At 46.1% G+C, this 24,196-nt stretch overlaps 1 protein-coding gene across 1 annotated transcript; it reads right to left on the bottom strand.

Moving 5' to 3' along the window:
* Positions 1–1,536: 1,536 nt before the first annotated feature.
* Positions 1,537–23,623, bottom strand: LOC142291304 (uncharacterized). The gene is made up of 9 exons (XM_075335744.1): positions 23,478–23,623; positions 21,574–21,678; positions 21,431–21,490; positions 20,116–20,271; positions 18,220–18,391; positions 16,687–17,897; positions 10,898–10,974; positions 10,765–10,804; positions 1,537–2,618 (listed from the first exon to the last, which is right to left on the bottom strand). Exons 1-8 carry the CDS (start codon positions 23,481–23,483, stop codon positions 10,768–10,770), a joined length of 1,824 nt encoding a protein of 607 aa, XP_075191859.1. The 5' UTR covers positions 23,484–23,623; the 3' UTR covers positions 1,537–2,618; positions 10,765–10,767.
* Positions 23,624–24,196: the final 573 nt, after the last annotated feature.

The following is a 24,196-nucleotide window of genomic DNA, read 5'->3' as shown; positions in this document are numbered from 1 at the left end:
TTATTTGAGGGCTCTAGTTTCCAAAATGGTGTCACTTGTGGGGGAGCTCCACTGTTTAGGCACCATAGGGGGTCTCCAAACGTGACATGGCGTCCGCTAATGATTCAAACCAATTTTGCTGTCAAATGGCGCTCCTTCTCTTCTGAGCCCCGCCATGCGCCCAAACAATTACTTTCCACCACATATGAGGTATCTGCGTACTCAGGAGAAAATGCACAATACATTTTATGGTGCATTTTTTCCTGTTACCCTTGTGAAAAAAAAAGCTACCTAGTTGAAGCAACTGTTTTGTGGTAAAAAAAAAATTTTTTCTTTTCACGGCTCAACGCTATAAACTTCTGTGAAGCCCCCAGGTGTTCAAAGTGCTCATCAAACATCTAGAACAATTATTTGAGGGCTCTAGTTTCCAAAATGGGGTCACTTGTGGGGGAGCTCCATTGTTTAGGCACCTCAGGGGGTCTTCAAACCCGACATGGCGTCCGCTAACAGGTGCAGCTAATTTTGCACTCAAAAATTCAAATGGCGCTCCTTGCCTTCCGAGCACTGCTGTGTGTCCAAACATTTGATTTCCACCACATATGAGGTATCTGCGTACTCAGGAGAAAATGCACAATACATTTTATGGTGCATTTTTTCCTGTTACCCTTGTGAAAAAAAAAGCTACCTAGTTGAAGCAACCGTTTTGTGGTAAAAAAAATTTTTTTTCTTTTCACGGCTCAACGCTATAAACTTATGTGAAGCCCCCAGGGGTTCAAAGTGCTCACCAAACATCTAGAAAAATTATTTGAGGGCTCTAGTTTCCAAAATGGGGTCACTTGTGGGGGAGCTCCATTGGTTAGGCACCTCAGGGGGTCTTCAAACCCGACATGGCGTCTGCTAATGAGTGCAGCTAATTTTGCGTTCAAAAATTCAAATGGCGCTCCTTCCCTTCCGAGCTCTGCCGTGCGCCCAAACAATTGATTTTTACCACATATGGGGTATCAGCGTACTCAGGAGAACATGCACAATAAATTGTATTGTGTACTTTCTCTTTTCTCCCTTGTAAAAATGAAAATTTTATGGCTAAAGTAACATTTTTGTGTTAAAAAGTAAAATTTTCATTTTTTCCTTCCACATTGCTTTGGTTCCTGTGAAGCACCTAAAGGGTTAATAAACTTATTGGATGTGGTTTTGAGCAGTGTGAGGGGTGTAGTTTTTAGAATGGGGTCACTTTTGGGTATTTTCTGTCACCTAGGCCTCTCAAAGTCACCTCAAATATAATGTGGTCCCTAAAAAAATTATTTTGTAAATTTTGTTGGAAAAATGAGAATTTGCTGATGACCTTTGACCCCTTCTAACTTCCTAACGGAAAAAAAATTTGTTTCGAAAATTGCGCTGATGTAAAGTACACAAGTGGGAAATGTTATTTAGTAACTATTTTGTGTGACATATCTCACAGATTTATGGGCATAAATTTTCAAAGTTTGAAAATTGCGAAATTTTCAAAATTTTCGCCAAATTTCCTAAATTTTCACAAATAAACGCAAAAAATATCGGCCTAAATTTACCACTGACATGAAGCACAATATGTCACGAAAAAACAATCTCAGAATCGCCAGGATCCGTTGAAGCGTTCCAGAGTTATAACCTGTCAAAGTGACACTGGTCAGAATTGCAAAAAATGGCCCGGTCATTAGGGTGTTTTAGTGGCCGGGGGTGAAGGGGTTAAAGGGACTCTGTCTCCAGGTTTTTGCTGCTCCATGAGAGCAGCATATTGTAGAAGCACAAACCAGGGAAGTGTAACTTACTGTGCTGCTTGCTGCAGTTTTGATAAGCTGCAGACCTACCAGTTCTCTGAATGCGGACCTCTGTATATCCCCGCCTACACCACTGATTGACAGCTTTCTGTGTACACAGTGCATAGACAGAAAGCTGCCAATCAGTGATTGGTGGGTGTTATGCAGAGCTCATAAATATTCACACTGCAGCATGTTAAATAGTTCTCTAGTAATAATTTTCTATTGATAAAACAGTGATTTTGTCAAAATTACATCAAGCAGCCCCAGGTTCTCTGTGTCTACATAATGTGGCTTAGGTGGCCAAAACCTGGTGACAGATTCCTTACAAAGTACACTGCCTAAGTTAGCGAGACTACCAGAGGCTTATCTAGTAGAATAATGTGTGCAAATATCAGCTGAACACAAAACAAAGTTCTTTCAGAAATGCAATGTCCATTTGTCAAATACATAATATATGAGCTGCTTTCGTGGCGGTCATCAAAAAATATTTGTACAATCCAACTTCCGAACAATTCCCTTAAGAACTTGCTGTGTCCACAAAGTGTTCAGTAGGATGACTGTGCCAATTGTACGTGTCCTTTCATTGAAGACACAGTATTCACACGGCAAGGCAAGTCACCTGGACGCACATGATCTGTCACGTATTTCCCTGGGTGAGGGATCCTGCGTCAGTATAGGAAGCAATCCCCATGTCGCTTACATGTTTTTACCTCTTTGTGATCAACGAAAACACATGACACCAAATGACTGTAGGAATTCACACTTCCTGTGCAATCTATACAGGTGGGCTCCGATAGCCCCCACAACCTCTCCAGCTCTCTTCAAGCATTTCCATATGACCTACAAGAAAGTATGTAAAATAAAGAGTTAATACAGTATTCAGCTAGCAAAGCTTACAACATTGGTTTCCTGAAAGGCCTTGCTGAGGATACTTGCGACACACCTGTCTGAGTCAATGATTTACAGGACACTTTAATCTCTACCTGTTGTGAACTGCAGCTGTAAAACATTCTTTACAGATAATTTATATAGCTCTGGGTTAGAGTATGTCTAGTTTAAGAACATTAAAGGGGTTGTGCCACGAAAAGAATTGATCACCGATGCACTGGATAGGTTATAAATGTCTAATTAGTGGTGGTCCCGCCACAGCCCCCCCATCCTCACCCCTTAAGCAGGACCGCAATGAGGAGGAATATGACTGGAGCAGTGGTAGTGAGCGCGCAGCGTTACTATATACAATGTCTATAGGGCTATACAATGTCTATACAGCTATCGCTTGTCACACAAGTCCTTAAAAAATTCTGCTAGTTATGCCATAAGCACAAGGTCTAATTGTGTCTTTACAGATTAATAGCTGTCTAGAGCCATAAGATGGCACCCACAGAGCTAAGCCTCCCTCTTGTACCTCTATACGTCCCTAATTTAATATGAAGACATACAGAGAGAAGGGAATTTTGTTTACTTACCGTAAATTCCTTTTCTTCTAGCTCCAATTGGGAGACCCAGACAATTGGGTGTATAACTACTGCCTCCGGAGGCCACACAAAGCACTACACTTAAAAGTGTAAGGCCCCTCCCCTTCTGCCTATACACCCCCCGTGGGATCACGGGCTCCTCAGTTTTAGTGCAAAAGCAAGAAGGAGGAAAGCCAATAACTGGTTTAAAAACAAATTCAATCCGAAGAAACATCGGAGAACTGAAACCAATCAACATGAACAACATGTGTACCCGAAAAAAACAAAAATCCCTAAGAAAACAGGGCGGGCGCTGGGTCTCCCAATTGGAGCTAGAAGAAAAGGAATTTACGGTAAGTAAACAAAATTCCCTTCTTCTTTGTCGCTCCATTGGGAGACCCAGACAATTGGGACGTCCAAAAGCAGTCCCTGGGTGGGTAAAATAACCCTCGTGACAGGACCGTAAAACAGCCCTTTCCTACAGGTGGGCAACCGCCGCCTGAAGGACTTGTCTACCTAGGCTGGCGTCCGCCGAAGCGTAGGTATGCACCTGATAATGCTTGGTAAAAGTGTGCAGACTCGACCAGGTAGCCGCCTGGCACACCTGCTGAGCCGTAGCCTGGTGCCGTAATGCCCAGGACGCACCCACGGCTCTGGTAGAATGGGCCTTCAGCCCTGAGGGAACCGGAAGCCCAGCGGAACGGTAGGCTTCAAAAATTGGTTCCTTGATCCACCGAGCCAAGGTGGATTTGGAAGCTTGCGACCCTTTACGCTGACCAGCGACAAGGACAAAGAGTGCATCCGATCGGCGCAGGGGCGCCGTGCGGGAAATGTAGATTCTGAGTGCTCTCACTAGATCCAACAAATGCAAATCCTTTTCACATTGATGAACTGGATGAGGACACAAAGAAGGTAAGGAGATATCCTGATTGAGATGAAAGGGGGATACCACCTTAGGGAGAAACTCCGGAATCGGGCGCAGGACCACCTTGTCCTGGTGAATCACCAGGAAGGGAGATTTGCATGACAGCGCTGCTAGCTCGGACACTCTCCGAAGAGAGGTGACCGCTACAAGAAAAGTCACTTTCTGTGAAAGGCGAGAAAGGGAAACATCCCTCATAGGCTCGAAAGGCGGCTTCTGGAGAGCAATTAGAACCCTGTTCAGATCCCAGGGCTCTAACAGCCGCTTGTAAGGAGGGACGATATGACAAACCCCTTGCAGGAACGTGCGTACCTGAGGAAGTCGTGCTAGGCGCTTCTGAAAAAATACAGATAGCGCTGAGACCTGTCCTTTGAGGGAGCCTAGCGACAAACCTTTTTCCAAACCGGATTGTAGGAAGGAAAGAAAAGTAGGCAATGCAAATGGCCAGGGAGGAAATCCCTGAGCAGAACACCAAGATAAGAATATCTTCCACGTCCTGTGGTAGATCTTGGCGGAGGTTGGTTTTCTAGCCTGTCTCATGGTGGCAATAACCTCTTGAGATAACCCTGAATACGCTAGGATCCAGGACTCAATGGCCACACAGTCAGGTTTAGGGCCGCAGAATTCCGATGGAAAAACGGCCCTTGAGACAGCAAGTCTGGTCGGTCTTGTAGCGCCCACGGTTGGCCTACCGTGAGGTGCCACAGATCCGGGTACCACGACCTCCTCGGCCAGTCTGGAGCGACGAGGATGGCGCGGCGGCAGTCGGACCTGATCTTGCGCAGCACTCTGGGCAACAGTGCCAGAGGAGGGAACACATAAGGTAGCCGGAACTGCGACCAATCTTGAACTAAGGCGTCCGCCGCCAGAGCTCGGTGATCGTGAGACCGCGCCATGAAAGCTGGGACCTTGTTGTTGTGCCGGGACACCATTAGGTCGACGTCCGGCATCCCCCAGCGGCGACAGATCTCCTGAAACACGTCCGGGTGAAGAGACCATTCCCCTGCGTCCATACCCTGGCGACTGAGAAAATCTGCTTCCCAGTTGTCCACGCCTGGGATGTGAACTGCGGATATGGTGGATGCCGTGTCTTCCACCCACGTCAGAATCCGCCGGACTTCCTGGAAGGCTTGCCGACTGCGTGTTCCTCCTTGGTGGTTGATGTATGCCACCGCTGTGGAGTTGTCCGACTGAATTCGGATCTGCTTGCCTTCCAGCCACTGCTGGAAGGCTTGTAGGGCAAGATACACTGCTCTGATTTCCAGAACATTGATCTGAAGGGTGGACTCTTGCTGAGTCCACGTACCCTGAGCCCTGTGGTGGAGAAAAACCGCTCCCCACCCTGACAGACTCGCGTCCGTCGTGACCACCGCCCAGGATGGGGGTAGGAAGGACTTTCCCTTTGACAAAGAGGTGGGAAGAAGCCACCACTGAAGAGATTCCTTGGCCGCCTGAGAAAGGGAGACGTTCCTGTCGAGGGACGTCGACTTCCCGTCCCATTGGCGGAGAATGTCCCATTGTAGTGGACGCAGATGAAACTGCGCGAAAGGGACTGCTTCCATTGCTGCTACCATCTTCCCTAGGAAGTGCATGAGGCGTCTCAAGGGGTGTGACTGGTCTTGAAGGAGAGATCGCACCCCTGTCTGTAGTGAACGCTGTTTGTCCAGCGGAAGCTTCACTATTGCCGAGAGAGTATGAAACTCCATGCCAAGATACGTTAGCGATTGGGTCGGGGTCAGATTTGACTTGGAAAAGTTGATGATCCACCCGAAACTCTGGAGAGTCTCCAGCGCAACGTTCAGGCTGTGTTGGCATGCCTCTTGAGAGGGAGCCTTGACAAGCAGATCGTCTAAGTAAGGGATCACAGAGTGTCCCTGAGAGTGCAGGACTGCTACTACTGCTGCCATGACCTTGGTGAAGGCCCGTGGGGCTGTCGCCAGACCGAAAGGCAGAGCTACGAACTGAAGGTGTTCATCTCCTATCACGAAGCGTAGAAAACGCTGATGCTCTGGAGCAATCGGCACGTGGAGATAAGCATCCTTGATGTCTATTGATGCTAGGAAATCTCCTTGAGACATTGCGGCGATGACGGAGCAGAGGGATTCCATCCGGAATCGTCTGGTTTTCACGTACTTGTTGAGAAGTTTTAGGTCCAGAACGGGACGGAAAGATCCGTCCTTTTTTGGTACCACAAACAAATTGGAGTAAAAACCGTGACCTTGCTCCTGAAGAGGAACCGGGATCACCACTCCTTCTGCCTTTAGAGTGCACACCGCTTGCAGAAGAGCATCGGCTCAGTCGGGAGGCGGAGACGTTCTGAAGAATCGAGTTGGAGGACGAGAACTGAACTCTATCCTGTACCCGTGGGACAGCATGTCTCTCACCCAACGGTCTTGGACCTGTGGCAGCCAAACGTCGCCAAAGCGGGAGAGCCTGCCACCGACCGAGGATGCGGAGAGAGGAGGCCGAAAGTCATGAGGAAGCCGCCTTGGTAGCGGGTCTTCCGGCTGTCTTTTTTGGGCGTGACTGAGCCCGCCAAGAATCTGAGCTCCTCTGATCCTTTTGAGTCCTTTTGGACGAGGAGAATTGGGACCTGCCCGAGCCTCGAAAGGACCGAAACCCCGACTGTCCTCTCCTCTGTTGGGGTTTGGTTTGTCTGGGCTGAGGTAAGGATGAATCCTTACCCTTGGACTGCTTAATGATTTCATCCAAACGCTCACCAAACAGTCGATCACCAGAAAATGGCAGACTGGTTAAGCACTTTTTGGACGCAGAATCTGCCTTCCATTCCCTTAACCATAAGGCTCTGCGTAGAACCACGGAGTTGGCTGACGCCACTGCCGTACGGCTCGTAGAGTCCAGGACAGCATTAATCGCGTAAGACGCAAATGCAGACATTTGAGAGGTTAAGGATGCCACTTGCGGAACAGATGTACGTGTGACCGTGTCAATCTGTGTAAGACCAGCTGAAATAGCCTGGAGTGCCCATACGGCTGCGAATGCTGGAGCAAACGACGCGCCGATAGCTTCATAGATGGATTTCAACCAGAGCTCCATCTGTCTGTCAGTGGCATCTTTAAGTGCAGCCCCATCCTCCACTGCAACTATGGATCTAGCCGCAAGCCTGGAGATAGGGGGATCCACCTTGGGACACTGGGTCCAGCCTTTGACCACGTCAGGGGGAAAGGGATAACGTGTATCCTTAATCCGTTTGGAGAAACGCTTATCTGGGTAAGCGTGGTGTTTCTGGACTGCCTCTTTAAAGTCAGAATGGTCCAGAAAAGTACTTAATTTACGCTTGGGATACCTGAAATGGAATTTCTCCTGCTGTGAAGCTGACTCCTCCACCGGAGGAGCTGGGGGAGAAATATCCAACATTCTATTGATGGACGCTATAAGATCATTCACTATGGCGTCACCATCAGGCGTATCCAAATTGAGAGCGGTCTCAGGATCAGAATCCTGATCAGCTACCTCCGCCTCATCACACAGAGAGTCCTCCTGCTGGGACCCTGACCAGTGTGATGAAGTCGAGGGCCGCTCATAGCGAGCTCGCTTAGGCTGTCTGGGACTGTCGTCCGTGTCAGAGCTTTCACCCTGGGATGCATGGGACACCCCCGGAGCCCGGAGCTGTTCCAATTGAGGGGGACCAGGGAGCAATGAGTCAACAGTGCCCCTGGTCTGAGTTACTGGTCTAGACTGCAAAGTTTCTAGAATTTTAGTCATAGTCACAGACAATCTATCAGCAAAGGCTGCAAACTCTGTCCCCGTCACCTGGACAGTATTCACAGGTGGTTCTCCCTGGGTCACCTCTAGCAGAGGCCCCGGCCGAGCAGTTGCCACAGGGGCCGAGCACTGCACACAGTGGGGGTCAGTGGAACCTGCAGGTAGAGTAGCCTCACATGCGGTGCAAGCAGCATAGAAAGCCTGTGCCTTGGCACCCTTGCTTTTTGCGGATGACATGCTGTTGTCTCCTCTGAGCAATATAGGAGGGTATATAGCCAAGAATCACTAGCGACCGTACAGTGCAATGTATAGCATGCAAGCATAAAAATACAAATGTACACTTCGGCACTAAGTGGGGTCAGCACCAGGGGTGCCGCTTACCGCCCGCTCAAACGCGGGTGTGTGGTCGCCAGAATCCCGTGCCTGGGTCTCCCAGAACCTGTCTCCCCTCTCCAGCTCAGACTGCACACAGGAATGGCTGCCGGCGTTCTGTGAAGAGGGGCGGACCGTGGGCGTGCCGCAGACAAAGTGCGGGAAACTGGCGTCCCACTGTGCCCAGTGTGAGGGCTGGAGTATGCAAATAGACTCCAGCCCTCTGCGCTGACATTCTGTACAGCGTCCCGCCCTTCCCCTGACTGGCAGGCCTGGGGGCGGGAACGAAACGAAACTAGGCCGCAAAAGCCGGGGACTCGATTAATAAGCGCGGCCGTCATACATGCACGGCCAGCGCGGAAGTCCCCGGCGCACCACAAGTCCCAGCCGCGCCGCAGCATTTTTTAACTAACAGCAGCGGCCGGCGCGGCAGTTCGCAATACATAGACTCACTCAGCAGAGCTGTAGTGAGTAGTGGCACAAGCGCGCGGCGCTGTTGTCCCCGGCGCACTAACACACTCAGCAATGCTGCAGTGTGTCTGCGTCTGTATGGGGACACAGAGTACCTTGATGTAGCAGGGTCCTGTCCCTGACGATACTCAGCTCCATATCCAGCAGATTTTCCAGGGGCTGTGGATGGAGCACGGTCTCAGTGCCTGGAGACCGGTAAAATCCCACTTCACCCAGAGCCCTAAGGGGGATGGGGAAGGATGCAGCATGTGGGCTCCAGCCTCCGTACCCGCAATGGGTACCTCAACCTTAACAAACACCGCCGACAAAAGTGGGGTGAGAAGGGAGCATGCTGGGGGCCCTAGTATGGGCCCTCTTTTCTTCCATCCGACATAGTCAGCAGCTGCTGCTGACTAAACAGTGGAGCTATGCGTGGATGTCTGACCTCCTTCGCACAAAGCATGAAAACTGAGGAGCCCGTGATCCCACGGGGGGTGTATAGGCAGAAGGGGAGGGGCCTTACACTTTTAAGTGTAGTGCTTTGTGTGGCCTCCGGAGGCAGTAGCTATACACCCAATTGTCTGGGTCTCCCAATGGAGCGACAAAGAAATTTATATTTCAAATTACAAAAACGTCATATCTCTCCAAGAACCATTAAGGCACTATATGTGTCACCGTATAGTCACAGTGCACAGTTTTGAGCACAGCTAATTTTAAAGGGAATCTGTCACCAGGTTTTTGTCACCTCATCTGAGAGCAGCATAACGTAGGGGCAGAGATCCTGATTCCAGCGGTGTGTCATTTACTGGGCTGCTTAATGTAGTTTTGACAAAAAAAATCACTGTTAAATCAGCAGTAGATTAACATTAGAGGACTACTTGACCTGCTGACAGGTAGTGCAGCATACTCATGAGCTCTGTATAACTGCTAGATCTGTAGCAAAGAAAACATTGATTTTATCAAAAACACAGCAGACAGCTCAGTATGTGACACATTGCTGAAATCAGGGTCTCTGTCTCTACATTATGCTGCGCTCAGATGGGGTAGCAAAAACCTGGTGACAGATTCCCTTTAAGGCCTAAGCCAAACGGCGAGAAAAACAGTGCGAGTGGAGTGCGATAAAACATCGCATTCCCCTCGGACCAATTCTAGTCTGTGTGTCAGCACACATGAGCGATTATTTTCTCAGCCCTAATCGGACCGAGAAAACAATCGCAGCATGCTGCGATTGTAAGCTGAGACTCTTTCTCTCGCACCCATTCAAGTGAATGGGGCGAGAGAAAAATCGCACTGCACTCGCAGTACACCGGTGTACCGCTAGTGCAGTGCGAGAATGGCAATAGCCGACTATGCAGGAGAGAAATCCCTCCCTCCCCTCCTGAGAGCCACCCCGCCCCCCGCAGCTGAGGTCTGCTCGCACGAACGGACCTCAGTTGCAAGGACACACGCATGACACTCGGCTCTGCTGTACTGCCAGCACGAGCCGAGTGTCATGCAAGTGGATCGCAGTAGTGCCCGTGTGGCCCCAGCCTTACACTAGAAGTCCCAGAGAGGGGTCATTTAACATTTCTACCATTGAAACCCTATGGAGCTCGAAATTCCTGGGACTTCTAGTGTTAAGGGACATTTATTTCCCTATCCTCCTGCAAAAACTACTTTGGTGCTATTGACATCTATGAGTGTTGTCTCTATACATAGCAGTAGCAATTGGACCTGAGCCCTTGCCATAATATTATGAATACACTGGGTAGTATCCTTGAAAAAAAAAAACCAGTAATGAATATAGCTGCGTGTAATTCAGGACATGTTTGCAGATACAATGTTGCAGGTCGTCACAGGGTTAAAGAGAAATTCAGAATTCTGTTGGTTTCCAGTTACCAAAGCGCTCAATTAGGAGCTAACCGGTTAGATCACACATCTGACTGCAAGGTTCAGCTAAACCTCTGCCTGTTTTCAATGGCAACCAGCAGAATAGTGAAGTGTATTTAGAGAAAGAAAACAGACGAGAAATAATTTGGTACGAAAATTAAATTGGAGTAAAAGTGAAAGGTGAAATACTTACCAATTACACGTAACAGTCAATTATGTTCTGTAAGTGCGCCCTGAAAAAAAGGAATAGTATTGATGAAGGCACAAGATATAGTGGTGAGCTCGAACACAGGATCAGAAGACACAAAGTAACGTTAGCAACTCACCTCTCTTCAGGTAACACTGCGCCAGGATTTCTGGCAAGATCTTGGTCATATCTTATACTTATTCTTCGTTGTAATGCCTATGGATTAGAAATCAGAAAGAAAAAGGATTTACAAAACCAATCGTAACAAATCACATCACCAGACACATTTAGGGCTCATTCAGACGTCGGTGAAAGTCAGTCCAAACACAGACTGCAATGCCCGGATTGTCCACGAGTCTCGCCACCTCTGATCGGCATATATGAGGCGTCACGTTAGGTGAGGAGACCAGGAGTCCGTGCATTGCACTCCATGCTTAGACGGATTTGCATGAACCCTTTCATCGTTCCATTTCTGTGTGTATTTGCCTATGTTTCACTTCCACTTTATTCTTCTTTTAATTTGAGTCTTTTTAATGTGTATTTTTTATGTGTTTTCTTTCTGCCTGTCATCATGGTGGGATCTGGCCTATTCATGGTCAAGGTTTGGGGTTTCTAGATGTTTTCAGCTCATTAATCAATTGCCACTTTAAGACCACGTGCACAGAGTGACTATTTAGGAATTTTTTTTTACCTCAGTATCTGTAAGGCCACGTGCACACGTTCAGTATTTAGTGAGTTTTTTACTTCAGTATTTGTAGCCAAAACCAGGAGTAGAACAATTAGAGAAAAAATATAATAGAAACACGGGCACCACTTCTGTATTTTTTGCCCACTCCTGGTTTTGGCTACAGATACTGAGGTAAAAACTCTCCAAATACTCAACGTGTGCACGAGGCCTTACAGATACTGAGGTAAAAAATTCATCAAATACTCAATGTGAGCAAGTGGCCTTACAGATAATCGCAAGTGTGACTCCAGCCTAACTCGCACGAGTGCAATGCGAGAAAATCTCGCATGGCACTCGGACTAATGTTAATCAATGAGACAGCCCCGATCTGCTATTTTTTTCTCAGTCCAAATCGGACTGAGAAAAAAATCGCAGCATGCTGCGTTTTGGTGAGTTTCTCACGCGAGTCTCTTAAATGCAAATCTATGGGTGCGTGAAAAAAAACGGATGTCACACGGACGGCACATGGACCATCCTAGTGACATCTGTTTTTCTCAATAGATTTCTATTATGTAGCAGAGAACAATGTAAATGGTCCTGTACATAACAGTACATGAATAGCAGCTGCTGAGGGTAAAAACTGATTGCACACTGACAGCACACTGATGAAATGTGAGAAGAAATCGTCCTACTTTCTGGCATGAGAATCGGACCGATTTTACACTCGCAAGTGTGATTCCAGCCATACTGAGGTAAAAATCTCACCAAACACTCACCGTGTGCATTTGGCCTTCCAGATACTAAGGTAAAAATCTCAACAAATACTCAATGTGTGCACGTGGGTAAAAACTGCAGAAGTGGTGCATATTTTTCAATAAGGCTACGTGCACACGCTGCGTATTTGGTGAGTTTTTACCTCAGTATTTGTAAGACCATGTGCGCACGGTGAGTATTTGGTGTTTTTTTTTTACCTCAGAATTTGTAAGGCCACGTGCACACATTCACTAGTTGGTGAGTTTGGGCTAAGCCACACGGCGAGAAAAACAGTGCGAGTGGAGTGCGATAAAACATCGCATTCCCCTCGGACCAATTCTAGCCTGTGTGTCAGCACACATGAGCGATTATTTTCGCAGCCCTAATCGGACTGAGAAAACAATCGCAGCATGCTGCGATTGTAATCAGAGACTCTTTCTCTCGCACCCATTCAAGTGAATGGGGCGAGAGAAAAATCGCACTGCACTCGCGGTACACCGGTGTACCGCTAGTGCAGTGCGAGAATGGCAATAGCCGGCTACGCAGGAGAGAGGGAGATAAATCCCTCCCTCCCCTCCTGAGAGACGGCCCGCCCCCGCAGCTGAGGTCTGCTCGCACGAACGGACCTCAGTTGCAAGGACACACGCATGACACTCGGCTCTGCTGTACTGCCAGCACGAGCCGAGTGTCATGCAAGTGGATCGCAGTAGTGCCCGTGTGGCCCCAGCCTTTACCTCAGAATTGTAGCCAAAACCTGGAGTAGAACAATCAGAGGAAAAGTGAAACACGGGCACCACTTCAGTATTTTTTCCCCACTCCTAGTATCACCAGATAGATACTCAATGTGTGCACGTGGCCTAAAGTGAGGCAAAATGTTTGCCCAAATGAAGTCCAGCCCTCCCACACCCACCAGCGGAGAGATTTTTATCTACTTTTGAATTTTTTTTTAGCTATTTTAGGGGAACGTTAGTTTTTGCACAAAAAAGATGCTAAGAAAATGGAAGAAAAATAAAGCATTTTTGATTTTGAGCAAATTCAGTAATCAGGTGTGTCATTTTAAAGAATCTGGAGGAAAAAAAAAAAAAGACAACAAATACCACAAGACGAAAAAGAAAAGCTGAATTAGGCCTTAGTGCTTAACCAGATATGTTTAGTGTCATGTGTCATCCCTTGGGGCAATCAAATATACTACTGCTAATTCTTTTTATGTAGTGTGGAAGGTAAGATGGGAGGGAGGAACCAGAGACTGATAATATTTTTTCAGTCACATTAGTAGTAGTAATGTTTCCAGCTTAAAGGCAATCTTTCACCTTCAGGGCTCATGTGCACGTTGCGTAATTGCATGCATTTATGCTGTGTATTGCACTGCAGCGTAAATGCATGCATCCTGCGTCCCCTGCACAATCTATGTAGATTGTGCATGATACGTGCGCACGTTGCTTTTATGAACACAGCGATTTGGGTGCTAAAATTTTGACCAAATCCGTGCGTTCATAAAATGAGCATGTCAATTATTTGTGCGTTCTGGATGCAGCTCCCACTCTGTCTATGGTGGGGGAAGCATCCCGAGCTCATGAAATCGGCTTTTTTTAAAAAAAAAAAAAAAAAAAATGCATTCATTATGCAGTGTTTCTGCAGCGATTTGAAGCACACATGTGCTGTCAAATCACTGCAGAATATTCAGCAGTTATGTGCACATGAACCCTCAGAGATGCTATTTAGCTGCAGATATTGAGTTAATCTTCAGGTAAAGAGCATTAAAATCAGTTAGGCTGGAGTCACTTGCATGTGACTCGTGTGAGGATCGGATCGCATCGCCCGGACCGGCTGGCGTCTCTCCTGACAGGAGAATGAGCATTCAAAACGGAGTAGAGAAGGGGTTAACGCCGCGCATCCGCCAAATGAAAGTGTAGAGATGATGAATAATATCTTTTTTATTTCATCAGTCTACGCGTTTCAAGGTCAAAACCTCTTCCTCAGGACCAGGAATGTTGATGTCCTGGTCCTGAGGAAGAGGTTTTTACCTTGAAACGCGTAGACTGATGAAATAAAAAAGATATTATTCATCATCTCTACACTTTCATTTGGCTGACATGTGGCGTTAACCCCTTCTCTACTCCGTTTTGAATGCTCATCCACGTGGGGCTGCAGCAGACGCCATTATCTCATGCTTATCAGTGGTTGTGACTCTCACAACCATAGTAGGTGAGTGTATATTTCCTTTATATACTACACTTGTCATCTGGTGTTACCCTATCAGCGCTTCTTATTTTAGATTTATGACAGGAGAATGAGAGCAGCATAGAAATACCTGCAGCTGACAGTCCTGTCAGGAGAGCCACTGGTTGGTCTTGGCAATGCAATCCTCGTACGAGTCACACGCAAGTGTGACTCCAGCCATACTGGAAGTGTGGCTACAGGGAGAAAATTAACTTATATCTTCTCTGCAGCTGCTCACTTCAAGTAAAGGTGATGGTGCAGAAAGTGAATACAGTCACAGTTCAATACAGTTACTGCACTGTAATCACTTCCTAACACTAGTGACAGTCTGTTCTGCTGTGTGTGTATAGAGCTGGCTGTCAAAGTGCAGGGGACCAATTACAACTGCGCTTACTGAATATTGAGGGCTGACTTTAACTGCTCCGTTTGCTGCCCGTATGACTGGAAGTGGCTGCAGGGAGAATTTACGTTTATTTTCTTCCTGTAGCCACTGCTACAGTAAAGCAGCTTAACTTGATTTTGTTTATCGCTATTTACCTACAGATTAACCTTACTTTTTACTGCTGAACTGTTAGGACAGGTTTTAGCAATCCTTGATTCATACTGTACATAGAGCAAAGAGCCAAACAAAGAAAGACATGACTGAGCATTATCTACAACCCTTCTTGGATGTGTAGCATTCACTTATTGCTCTGTGCACAAAGCATCTGCAAACCTAGAAGCTCGGATGGAGATTTAAGTGTAATGAGGGCGTCACACGATACGATCTATCGTGCGATCGCACGAGCGATCGTACCCGCCCCCGTCATTTGTGCGTCACGGGCAATTAGTTGCGGGCAAAGTCGTTATACCGCCATCACATGTACTTACCTGCTGAGAGACGTCGCTGTGGGCGGCGAACATCCACTTCCTGAAGGGGGTGGGACGTTCAGCGTCACAGCGAAGTCACACAGTGGCCAGCCAATAGAAGTGGAGGGGCGGAGATGAGCAGGATGTAAACATCCCGCCCACCTCCTTCCTACCGCATAGCTGGCGGGAGCCGCGGGACGCAGGTAAGCTGTGTTCATCGTTCCCGGGGTGTCACAGGGAGCGATGTGTGCTGCCCCGGGTATGATGAACAACCGGCGCAAAGAAAAATAAACGACTTTTTAAAAACGAGCGACGTGTCAACGATACACGATTTGTGAACGTTCTGCGTCGCTCGTAGGTGTCACACGGGATGTAGTCGTAAATGATCACGAAAACCGTGACCCCGACGACATATGGCACGATAGATCGTCTCGTGTGACGCCCGCATTAGGCGAAAGCATCGGATGCAATATGCTAATGACCATTGGTTCAGGCTTTGCTGCGAGCGTGAGCCGAGTGTCATGCGATTGTGATCAGATCACAGCGGCGGAGAATAGAGAGCGATTTCTCCATCTCCTCCGCTACCTGTCTGTGCGTATATCGCACTGCGCTCGAATGACATCCGAGTGCAGTGTGATGTTTCACACGCTCCCATACTTGTATGGTTGTGTGTGAGCAAAGACTCGCTGCCAAACACAGCATGCTGAGATTCTTTTCTCGTGCCGATATGAAATGAACAGAATCATAGGTGGACACTGCCCCATAGTTTGACAGTGGTGTGAGAGCAATCTGATGTTTAATTGGATTGCACTCATCCGTGCAAAACGCAAGTGGCACCGAGACCTAAACGTCTATTCATTAGAAACCTAGAATTACAAATCTGCTACAAAATCTGATTTAAAAAAAGTTGTCAAATTTGTTGCATGTGGTATTTTTTTTCAGAATATGTTGGGATATTTTCAACCTTTTACTACTTTTTCAAAAAATGGGCTGGGGCTAGAAATAAGAACATTTTCTATAATATCACAACAAATTTACTATAAAATACACAAGCATACCGGTGTACAATGTGGCCGAAATGTATGCTAACTCATGGATGCTGTACATTTAATTTTGTGTCATGAGCAACCAAAAAATCTATACATTTATTAAGAAGAGGGTGCCTATTAATTTATTTGTCCCAAGTTATAGCAAGCTATAGGTTCAAGACTGGCATGCAAGATTTCAGTCTTGATAATGTCCTCCCTTATTAGACATTTTGACTATATTTTTTTTTCACTTTATCATCTGTGTTTTAAAAATAAAAATAACATACTGTGATATTAAAGCATGTGTACTATAGGAATCAGAAACATACGTAATAAAATATATTCCAGAACTAGGTTTAGATCACTACAATGCATCACGTTGTATAAGAATATAATAAGATGATGACTCACCTGATATTGATGCCTGTAATAGAGAAATCCGCACAGAAATAGTAACACTAACATCACAAGGATTGCAATGATGATCAGTGGTAGCTTGCTTTGATCGTGTTCCTTCTTTCTTCCATCTTCAAACTGTTCTGTTGCAATGATAGGGAGCATATTAGAGCCATGGTTGAGATCTGAAAAACTGTTTTGCTTGTCATCAATAACTATGTTGCTCTCTTGGTGTGGAAGAATATTGTGAGACGTAAGAGCATTCAACACTGGGTTATATGTAGCATCAGACAGAAGAAGCTGGCCTCCAGGCATAGGAGAGGACATGGATGGTTCTGTTTTAGAAGTCTGCATGGTAGAAGAAAGGTAGGAGGAAGCCCATCCAAGGTCATTATCCTTTATGACTTTTCCCTGTAACATAGATTCAGGGGCTTCAGTGTTGGATAAGCCCATTCTGCTAGATGGGATGTTTGTATGAGCTGAAGTTAGAACTGGGTGGTGAGGATCGTTGGTATTAATGGATAGGCTAGAGACATCCTCTGTTGACACAGTAGACCTAGAAATTGCATCCATATCTACAATAGAACGGCGTATTTTGGTCACAGAGCTGGAAGACATTTCAATGCCTGGTTCCTCGCTGGGTACTGACAGAGTGTATTGAAACACAGACCCCATAAAGCTTTGTGAGCCAAGCGTTGTAGTTTCCCGTATTTCATCTGAATCCATGACAGTAGAGATTCCTCCATTTATAAGCGGGTGTGTGGGAAGGCTTTGATTCTCTATAGTAGTAGGAGGCTCCTCTGATTCACGCATTCCCTCAGTATCTGAATTTGACACTTCTTTATTAACTTGCCCAGAATCAGTTCTAGTTTGAGATGGATTTAAGCTAATATATGATGTTTCGCGGATATTTTTAGTAAATTCTGTACTAGTAAGGGGAACGTCTGTATGATCCCCAGAATGCGCTGTTGAACCAGAATGGGAATAATCCACAATGGTGGTAAGAGGCTTTAAATCATTCGTCATATCCGTAGAGATGAATGGTGAGGTATCAGACCCAGGTGAGTTCTTCTGAGGACTTGTGTCCTCTGCCAAGGAACTGACATGAAATGAATAGCTTGATGTATATGTACGGCTCGCCAATTCTGATAAGTAACTTATAGAAGGATGAGGAGTTGCACTTGAGAAAATGGGTGTTGATGGGGAAGGGCATGCACACTGAGGACCTGCAAGATTCAGAAAAGACAGAAAGAGGCTTCAATGAAGCCATGATCTGTCAGGATACAATATACATCCAAAGTGACATGGCTGGTTAGTGTGACAAGCATAATGGATGTTTTAGGTGAAGCAAACCAGGCAAGTTACACAGATGAGCAACATAAAGGCTGGAAAGGAGAGATTAAAGGCTGAGATCCCTGCTTAGGAAAACTAGTGCAAAGTCTATACAATTCTCAACCATACCAAGCAGCTGAGGTGCACACCAAAGACATAAAATGTATGACAGCAGTAGACTAGAGAGTTTATGCACAGAAATAATTTCTATCTTACCTTTAGTAACATCATCATTATTCTGTCCATGTTCTTTATAATAGGATTCACATTCTGAAGCAGAGCTAGAGCGGACACGGAAACCACTTAGTTTATGTAACGAGTCATTTACTCGCTGTAAAATCTGTATTGGATTCAGATTCTCGGTCTGGAGGTAAGCATTAACTGCATCCTGGAAGATAATGAAGACTCTTAGATGGAGCATAGGCACTTAGATAAACAAGCAAAACTGAGGTTGTAAATGGATCCCATACTGTAGATCACATCGGCCAATACTACTGATCACAGTTTAGAACTGTCTTGTCTCAAGCAAGTCATACACATTAGATTGTTTATCTGGCAGACATCTTGGCTGTCTCTCCCAAACACAGGGGCACGTATACGGCTGAGTGCTCTTGTGTTCTCTACGAGAAAGCAGCTGCCAAACATGCACGGCGGTGGCCGATCTCTAATATGCTCGACTGTCAGAAATAAATAGATATTTCCTGCCAATAATAAATTGTCCAAGGTTACTATACACATTTGAATGTCGGACAAACCAGTTGGTTGGTTTGGTCTATACATATGTCTAATGTGTATTAAGGCTTTAAGGTTTGTCTAAGTAGGCAAAACTATTGCTATTAGTGTGTAATTTTATATCTGGGGGTTCAGATGAGGGGGGTAGCAAAATAGTACCCTCTTTTGCTTTTAGCTAACACTACCACATTGCTAACTAGCTGTTGTGGGAGGACTTGGCATATATTTGACCTTACTTTCCATGACTTTTTGGGCTTATTTCCAATATACTTAAGTTTGCTTTAATTGTAAGACCTATGGGGGGGGGGGGGATCTCTGCATAACATTTGCCACCCAGTTAAATAAACGATGCATCCAATCTAAAGGTACCGTCACACATAACGAGATCGCTAGCGAGATCGCAGCTGAGTCACGGTTTTGGTGACGCAACAGTGATCCCGTTAGCGATCTCGTTATGTGTGACACCTACCAGCGATAAAGGCCCCTGCTGTGAGATCGCTAGTCGTTGCAGAATGGTCCAGGCCATTTTCTTCAAAGGCGATGTCCTGCTGGGCAGGTCACATCGCTGTGTTTGACACTGTGTGACAGGGTCACAGTGACTGCTGAGATTGTTATACAGGTCGCTACTGCGACCAGTATTGTTCCTGCATCGCTGGTAAGATCTGTCTGTGTGACATCTCACCAGCGACCTCCCAGCGACTTACCTGCGATCCCTATCAGGTTGCATCGTTTTCGGGATTGTTGGTAAGTCGTTGTGTGTGACTGGGCCTTAAGCCTCCTGTCCCAGGGGACCCCCTAGCAGTCATATTTACTCTATCTACTGCCTCCATTGGTAGACCCTTGTTTAACAATGAAATCTAAAACAAATTACATAAAAAGAGAACTGATCTTAAAACCAAGACTAATTTATGAAACAGTCCCATGCCACACTGCGTAGCACTATAAGGCTATGTGCGCGCGTTGCGTAATTTCATGCCTTTACGCTGCATATTGCACTGTAGTGTAAATGCATGTGTCCTGCGTCCCCAGCACAATCTATGAAGATTGTGCATAATCCATCCGCACGTTGCGTTTGAGAGCGCAGCGTTTCAGATGCTGAAATTTTGATCCAAAACGCTGTGTTCTAAAAAGCAACATGTCACTTCTTTTGTGTGTTCCGGATGCTTTTCCCACTCTGTCTATGGGAGAGGCAGCATCCAGAGCGCATGAAATTGGCATCTATTCTGCAGACACACTGCATCCATTACGTAGTGTTTCAGCAGCGATTTGAAGCGCACATGCACTGCCAAATCACTGCAGAATATTTGTCACGGCAGTACGCAACGTGCGCACATAGCCTTATGGTGCTTTCTTAACATGAGCTTATAATGCAGAACATACCACTACGTCTTGTCCGTCTTCTTCTTTTATGCAATTTTTGTACGAGTCTATGAGTTTGTTCTTATTTTTGTCATTAGGTGTATCCGGGATGAAGTTTAGTTTTTCCAAAAGGCCATCAACTTCATATATCAGTGCCCAGAAGTCGCAATCCTCTGTCTGAAATAAAGAATAAATCCGGCATGAAGACATTAACAGCAATGATGCAACCATCACATGAAATCTAGAATATATTATTCCCTACACTTATATTATTCTGAAGGAGCAACATTTCCGACAAGTACCAAAGCACATGCAGAGGAAAGATACTATTAAAAAACACCTGGCACTGCACAGGGCGGCTATCTTTTATTGACAAATGCAAGTGTCAAAAGTCCTCCTGGCACATGATCAATACATCTGTAGAACAGTGTCACTGAGAAACAAAGCCGCAGCTTATCGCTTACAACACATACTTATCTGCCTATCACACAAGATACAATATATGAAAAGTTGGTTTATTAAAGAGTCATCCTCTAAGTGTCCAGTACCACATTATTATTTTAAAGGGGTGTTCTCAAGTTTCCTTTTGCAAAGCCCCCACTCCACAGGCACTTGCACTTCCAGGTTGCTGGTGCTCGTCTTTGATTGACACTTCAGTTAATTGCACAGAACCACTGCTGAGGTGAACGTGAGTGCTCCTGACAATGAGGTATTAGCTTTGTCTGGATCTTCAGAATCAAAGGTAGGACCATGGTTGTGACAACCAGCAATGGCAAGTGTGGATAACACCATACCTTATGGCTGCCAGTTATAAAACTTCATTCATAAATGATATTTTGTATGATGAATGGCAGTTTTCATTCACCAAGCACCACACTATCTGATCTGTCTATCTACAGTATATATCTGATTTATGATTTGACAGTAAAGACCCAGTCACACACACACAGATAAATCTGCGGCAGATCTGTGGTTGCAGTGAAATTGTGGACAATCAGTGCCAGGTTTGTGGCTGTGTACAAATGGAACAATATGTCCATGATTTCACTGCAACCACAGATCTGCCAAAGATTTATCTCTGTGTGTGATGGGGCCTTAAGTGAAAAGCCTAGACTGATACTGCCAAGCCGCTATGCCCTGCCTGTGTTCCTCATCCCAATGCCAATTCAACCTTGATCTGCAGACCATAGTAATGTCGGGTGCTTAAAGTTCTCACAAGCCATTGCTGTGGTTCTTGTGAAACTTGTAAGGTACATTTCTAAATACTGTGAACACAGTGCTTAACTGAATCTTACTTTCGGTATCCCTACAACAGGTCATACATAGTAATACTTACCACATTTTCTTTTTTGAGGATTTTTACAGGGATTTCACAAAAATACCCTTGGGTATCAACCTGTAAGAGATAGAAGAAACAAGTGTAAGGAAACGTATAGGAGACGAGTACGCTTTCTGAGCTTCCGTTTATTCATGTCTTACCATTTCATTTATAATCTTGGGTACTGCAGAAATTTCAATCAAACACTTCTCAGCTAACATCCACGGTGCATTGTAGATCAGCAAAACAATCCATGACATGATGGCCTAAAAGAAATTCACAATACAGTATATTAAATATCTAAATCTCTACTTCCAGTTCCTGCAGGGATCTTACTGCATTGTCAGTCTTGCAAATGGAAAGACCGTCAGAAATGAAATACTGATATGAAAGGTCAATATATGTATAAAGCTACAAGAGACCAGCCTACGCAGAGGATCTTTACTTACACTGGGTAATAATAAATTAGATTAAGACTCCATGACACTATTTAAAGGCAATCTATCAGGAGAACTTTACTACTGAAACTTGTTGTATGGCTGTACTAGACTACTATAATACAAATGATACCTGATTTGTATTAATTTTATGTGCCAGTGTAGAGAAATTAAGCTAGTACTGTGATGTGCCAGTCCTGACAAATCAAGCTAGTACTGTGATGTGCCAGTGATGAAAAATCAAGCTAGTACTTTAATGTGCCAGTGCTGAGAAATCAAGCTGTAGTTTGTCGTGCCAGTGTCGATAAATCAAGCTAGTACCGTGATATGCCAATGATTAGAAATCAAGTTGTAATTTGACATACCAGTGCTGAGAAATCAAGCTAGTACAGTACTGTGATTTGCCAGTACTGAGAAATCAAGCTGTTTGGCGTGCCAGTGTCGATAAATCAAGCTAGTACTGTGTGCCAATTATTAGAAATCAAGCTGTGGTTTGGCGTGCCAGTGTCTATAAATCAAGCTTGTACTGTGATATGCCAGTGATTAGAAATCAAGCTGTAATTTGACGTGCCAGTGCTGAGAAATCAAGCTAGTACTGTGGTGTTCCAGTGCTGAGAAATCAAGCTGTTGTTTGGCATGCCAGTGTCGATAAATCAAGTTCAGTACTGTGATATGCCAATGATTAGAAATCAAGCTGTAATTTGACGTGCCAGTGCTGAGAAATCAAGCTTCGAATCCTCATGCCTGGAAGTGCATTAGGGATATGTCCATACACTCATGTGACATTTTCCAGGCCAATTTGATACAATCCCTCCCGCGTCACTTTTATACTTGCACTATGACCTATACAGCCGTACCTCTAGTTTCAGAAGTACAATCGTCCTGACCCATTGATTTACGCTATTTTACATTGGAATGACACTGAGCAGATTTTTTACAATTTCATAAAATGTTTCTTTTTTGAATAAATGAGTTAAAGATATCATATCCCCGCTACATAAGTATTCCGACCAAGGACTTTTATGGAATATTGACAGGATGTACAATAAAAGTTTGGTAGTGCCCAATGATATTAACCCTTGGCTAGTAAAAGAGAAAAGTTGGTGGAAGTCTATGAAACCTGTGGAATAAACAGTCACATCACAAAGAACAATGTGCAGAGTGCCCGGGATATGTTGTTTCCTGCTCCTATAATACCGGAGGCGGTGGCGGGTTTAGGGCATGAAGCGATCTCAATGGAGAGGGGACTTTCACGAGTGTAGAGGGAACCTACAGCATAAATCCTGCCAGCACAGCCTCCCCGGACGGAGGGGACGGTGTGGAGCTCGGCTGCCCTGCCCTGTGTCAGTCAGTGCTCTGTACAATATATGGTTAATAAAGAGCCATAACACATGCACAGCATGTTATAGATATGCGAAAGGAGTGGGGTAAGACCTGGCAGGGGACGTGCGCTGGGACAGTTGGGCATATCATGCAGAAGTAGAGAGAATTGTAATCGCAGGGTCTGTGCATTGTCTATTTTATCACTCAGGATTATCGCCACTAGGACAGGCTCATGCCAGCCGCCTGATAAGCACTGACTGTGCCAGGCGCTCCTAAACTTCATACCATGCCCGGGGTGCACTCACCAGCATTGTGTCTGCCCGGCTCTCCTGCTTGCTGTAGAGCTCTTCGGATCGGGGAGAACAGCTGGTGTCCGGGCACAGTCCGCTTATATCCGGGGCACCGGGTGGTAGATGTGCCCGTCTGCGGCGGCAACGCTCGTTCCTCCTCAGTGTCTGCACAGAAGTGACGCGAGGCGCCGCCGGCCGCTTATAAAGGGGAGCCGCCTCTCCTCCCCCCGGTCAGGAGAGAGCTTCTGGGAAAACCCCGCGTCTCGTAGCCACAGAGCTGAGGAGTGAGGGGTCTCCACAGAGCATGAGGGGTCTCCACAGAGCTGAGCATGAGGGGGGTCTCCACAGAGCTGAGGAGTGAGGGGGTCTCCACAGAGCATGAGGGGTCTCCACAGAGCGGAGGAGTGAGGGGGGTCTCCACAGAGCTGAGGATGAGGGGTCTCCACAGAGCATGAGGGGGTCTCCACAGAGCTGAGGGGTGAGGGGGGTCTCCACAGAGCTGAGGATGAGGGGTCTCCACAGAGCATGAGGGGTCTCCACAGAGCGGAGGAGTGAGGGGGTCTCCACAGAGCTGAGGATGAGGGGTCTCCACAGAGCATTAGGGGGTCTCCACAGAGCTGAGGGGTGAGGGGTCTCCACAGAGGGGTCTGCACAGAGCTGAGGATGAGGGGTCTCCACAGAGCATGAGGGGGTCTCCACAGAGCTGAGGGGTGAGGGGTCTCCATAGAGGTGAG

Source organism: Anomaloglossus baeobatrachus, chromosome 2 (assembly GCF_048569485.1).
Source record: "Anomaloglossus baeobatrachus isolate aAnoBae1 chromosome 2, aAnoBae1.hap1, whole genome shotgun sequence".
In the NCBI taxonomy this organism is placed as follows: domain Eukaryota; kingdom Metazoa; phylum Chordata; class Amphibia; order Anura; family Aromobatidae; genus Anomaloglossus; species Anomaloglossus baeobatrachus.
The sequence above is the reverse complement of the archived record's forward strand: the minus strand, read 5'-3'. Positions and strand labels throughout refer to the sequence as shown.

Bases quoted from the DNA above. Each gene is read 5' to 3' on its own strand.
- LOC142291304 (XM_075335744.1), bottom strand. The intron at 17,898-18,219 runs GTAAGATAGAAA...TGAATCTTGCAG, and splicing joins TAATGATGATGTTACTAAAG to GTCCTCAGTGTGCATGCCCT. The intron at 10,975-16,686 runs GTGAGTCATCAT...TCTAATCCATAG, and splicing joins ATTACAGGCATCAATATCAG to GCATTACAACGAAGAATAAG.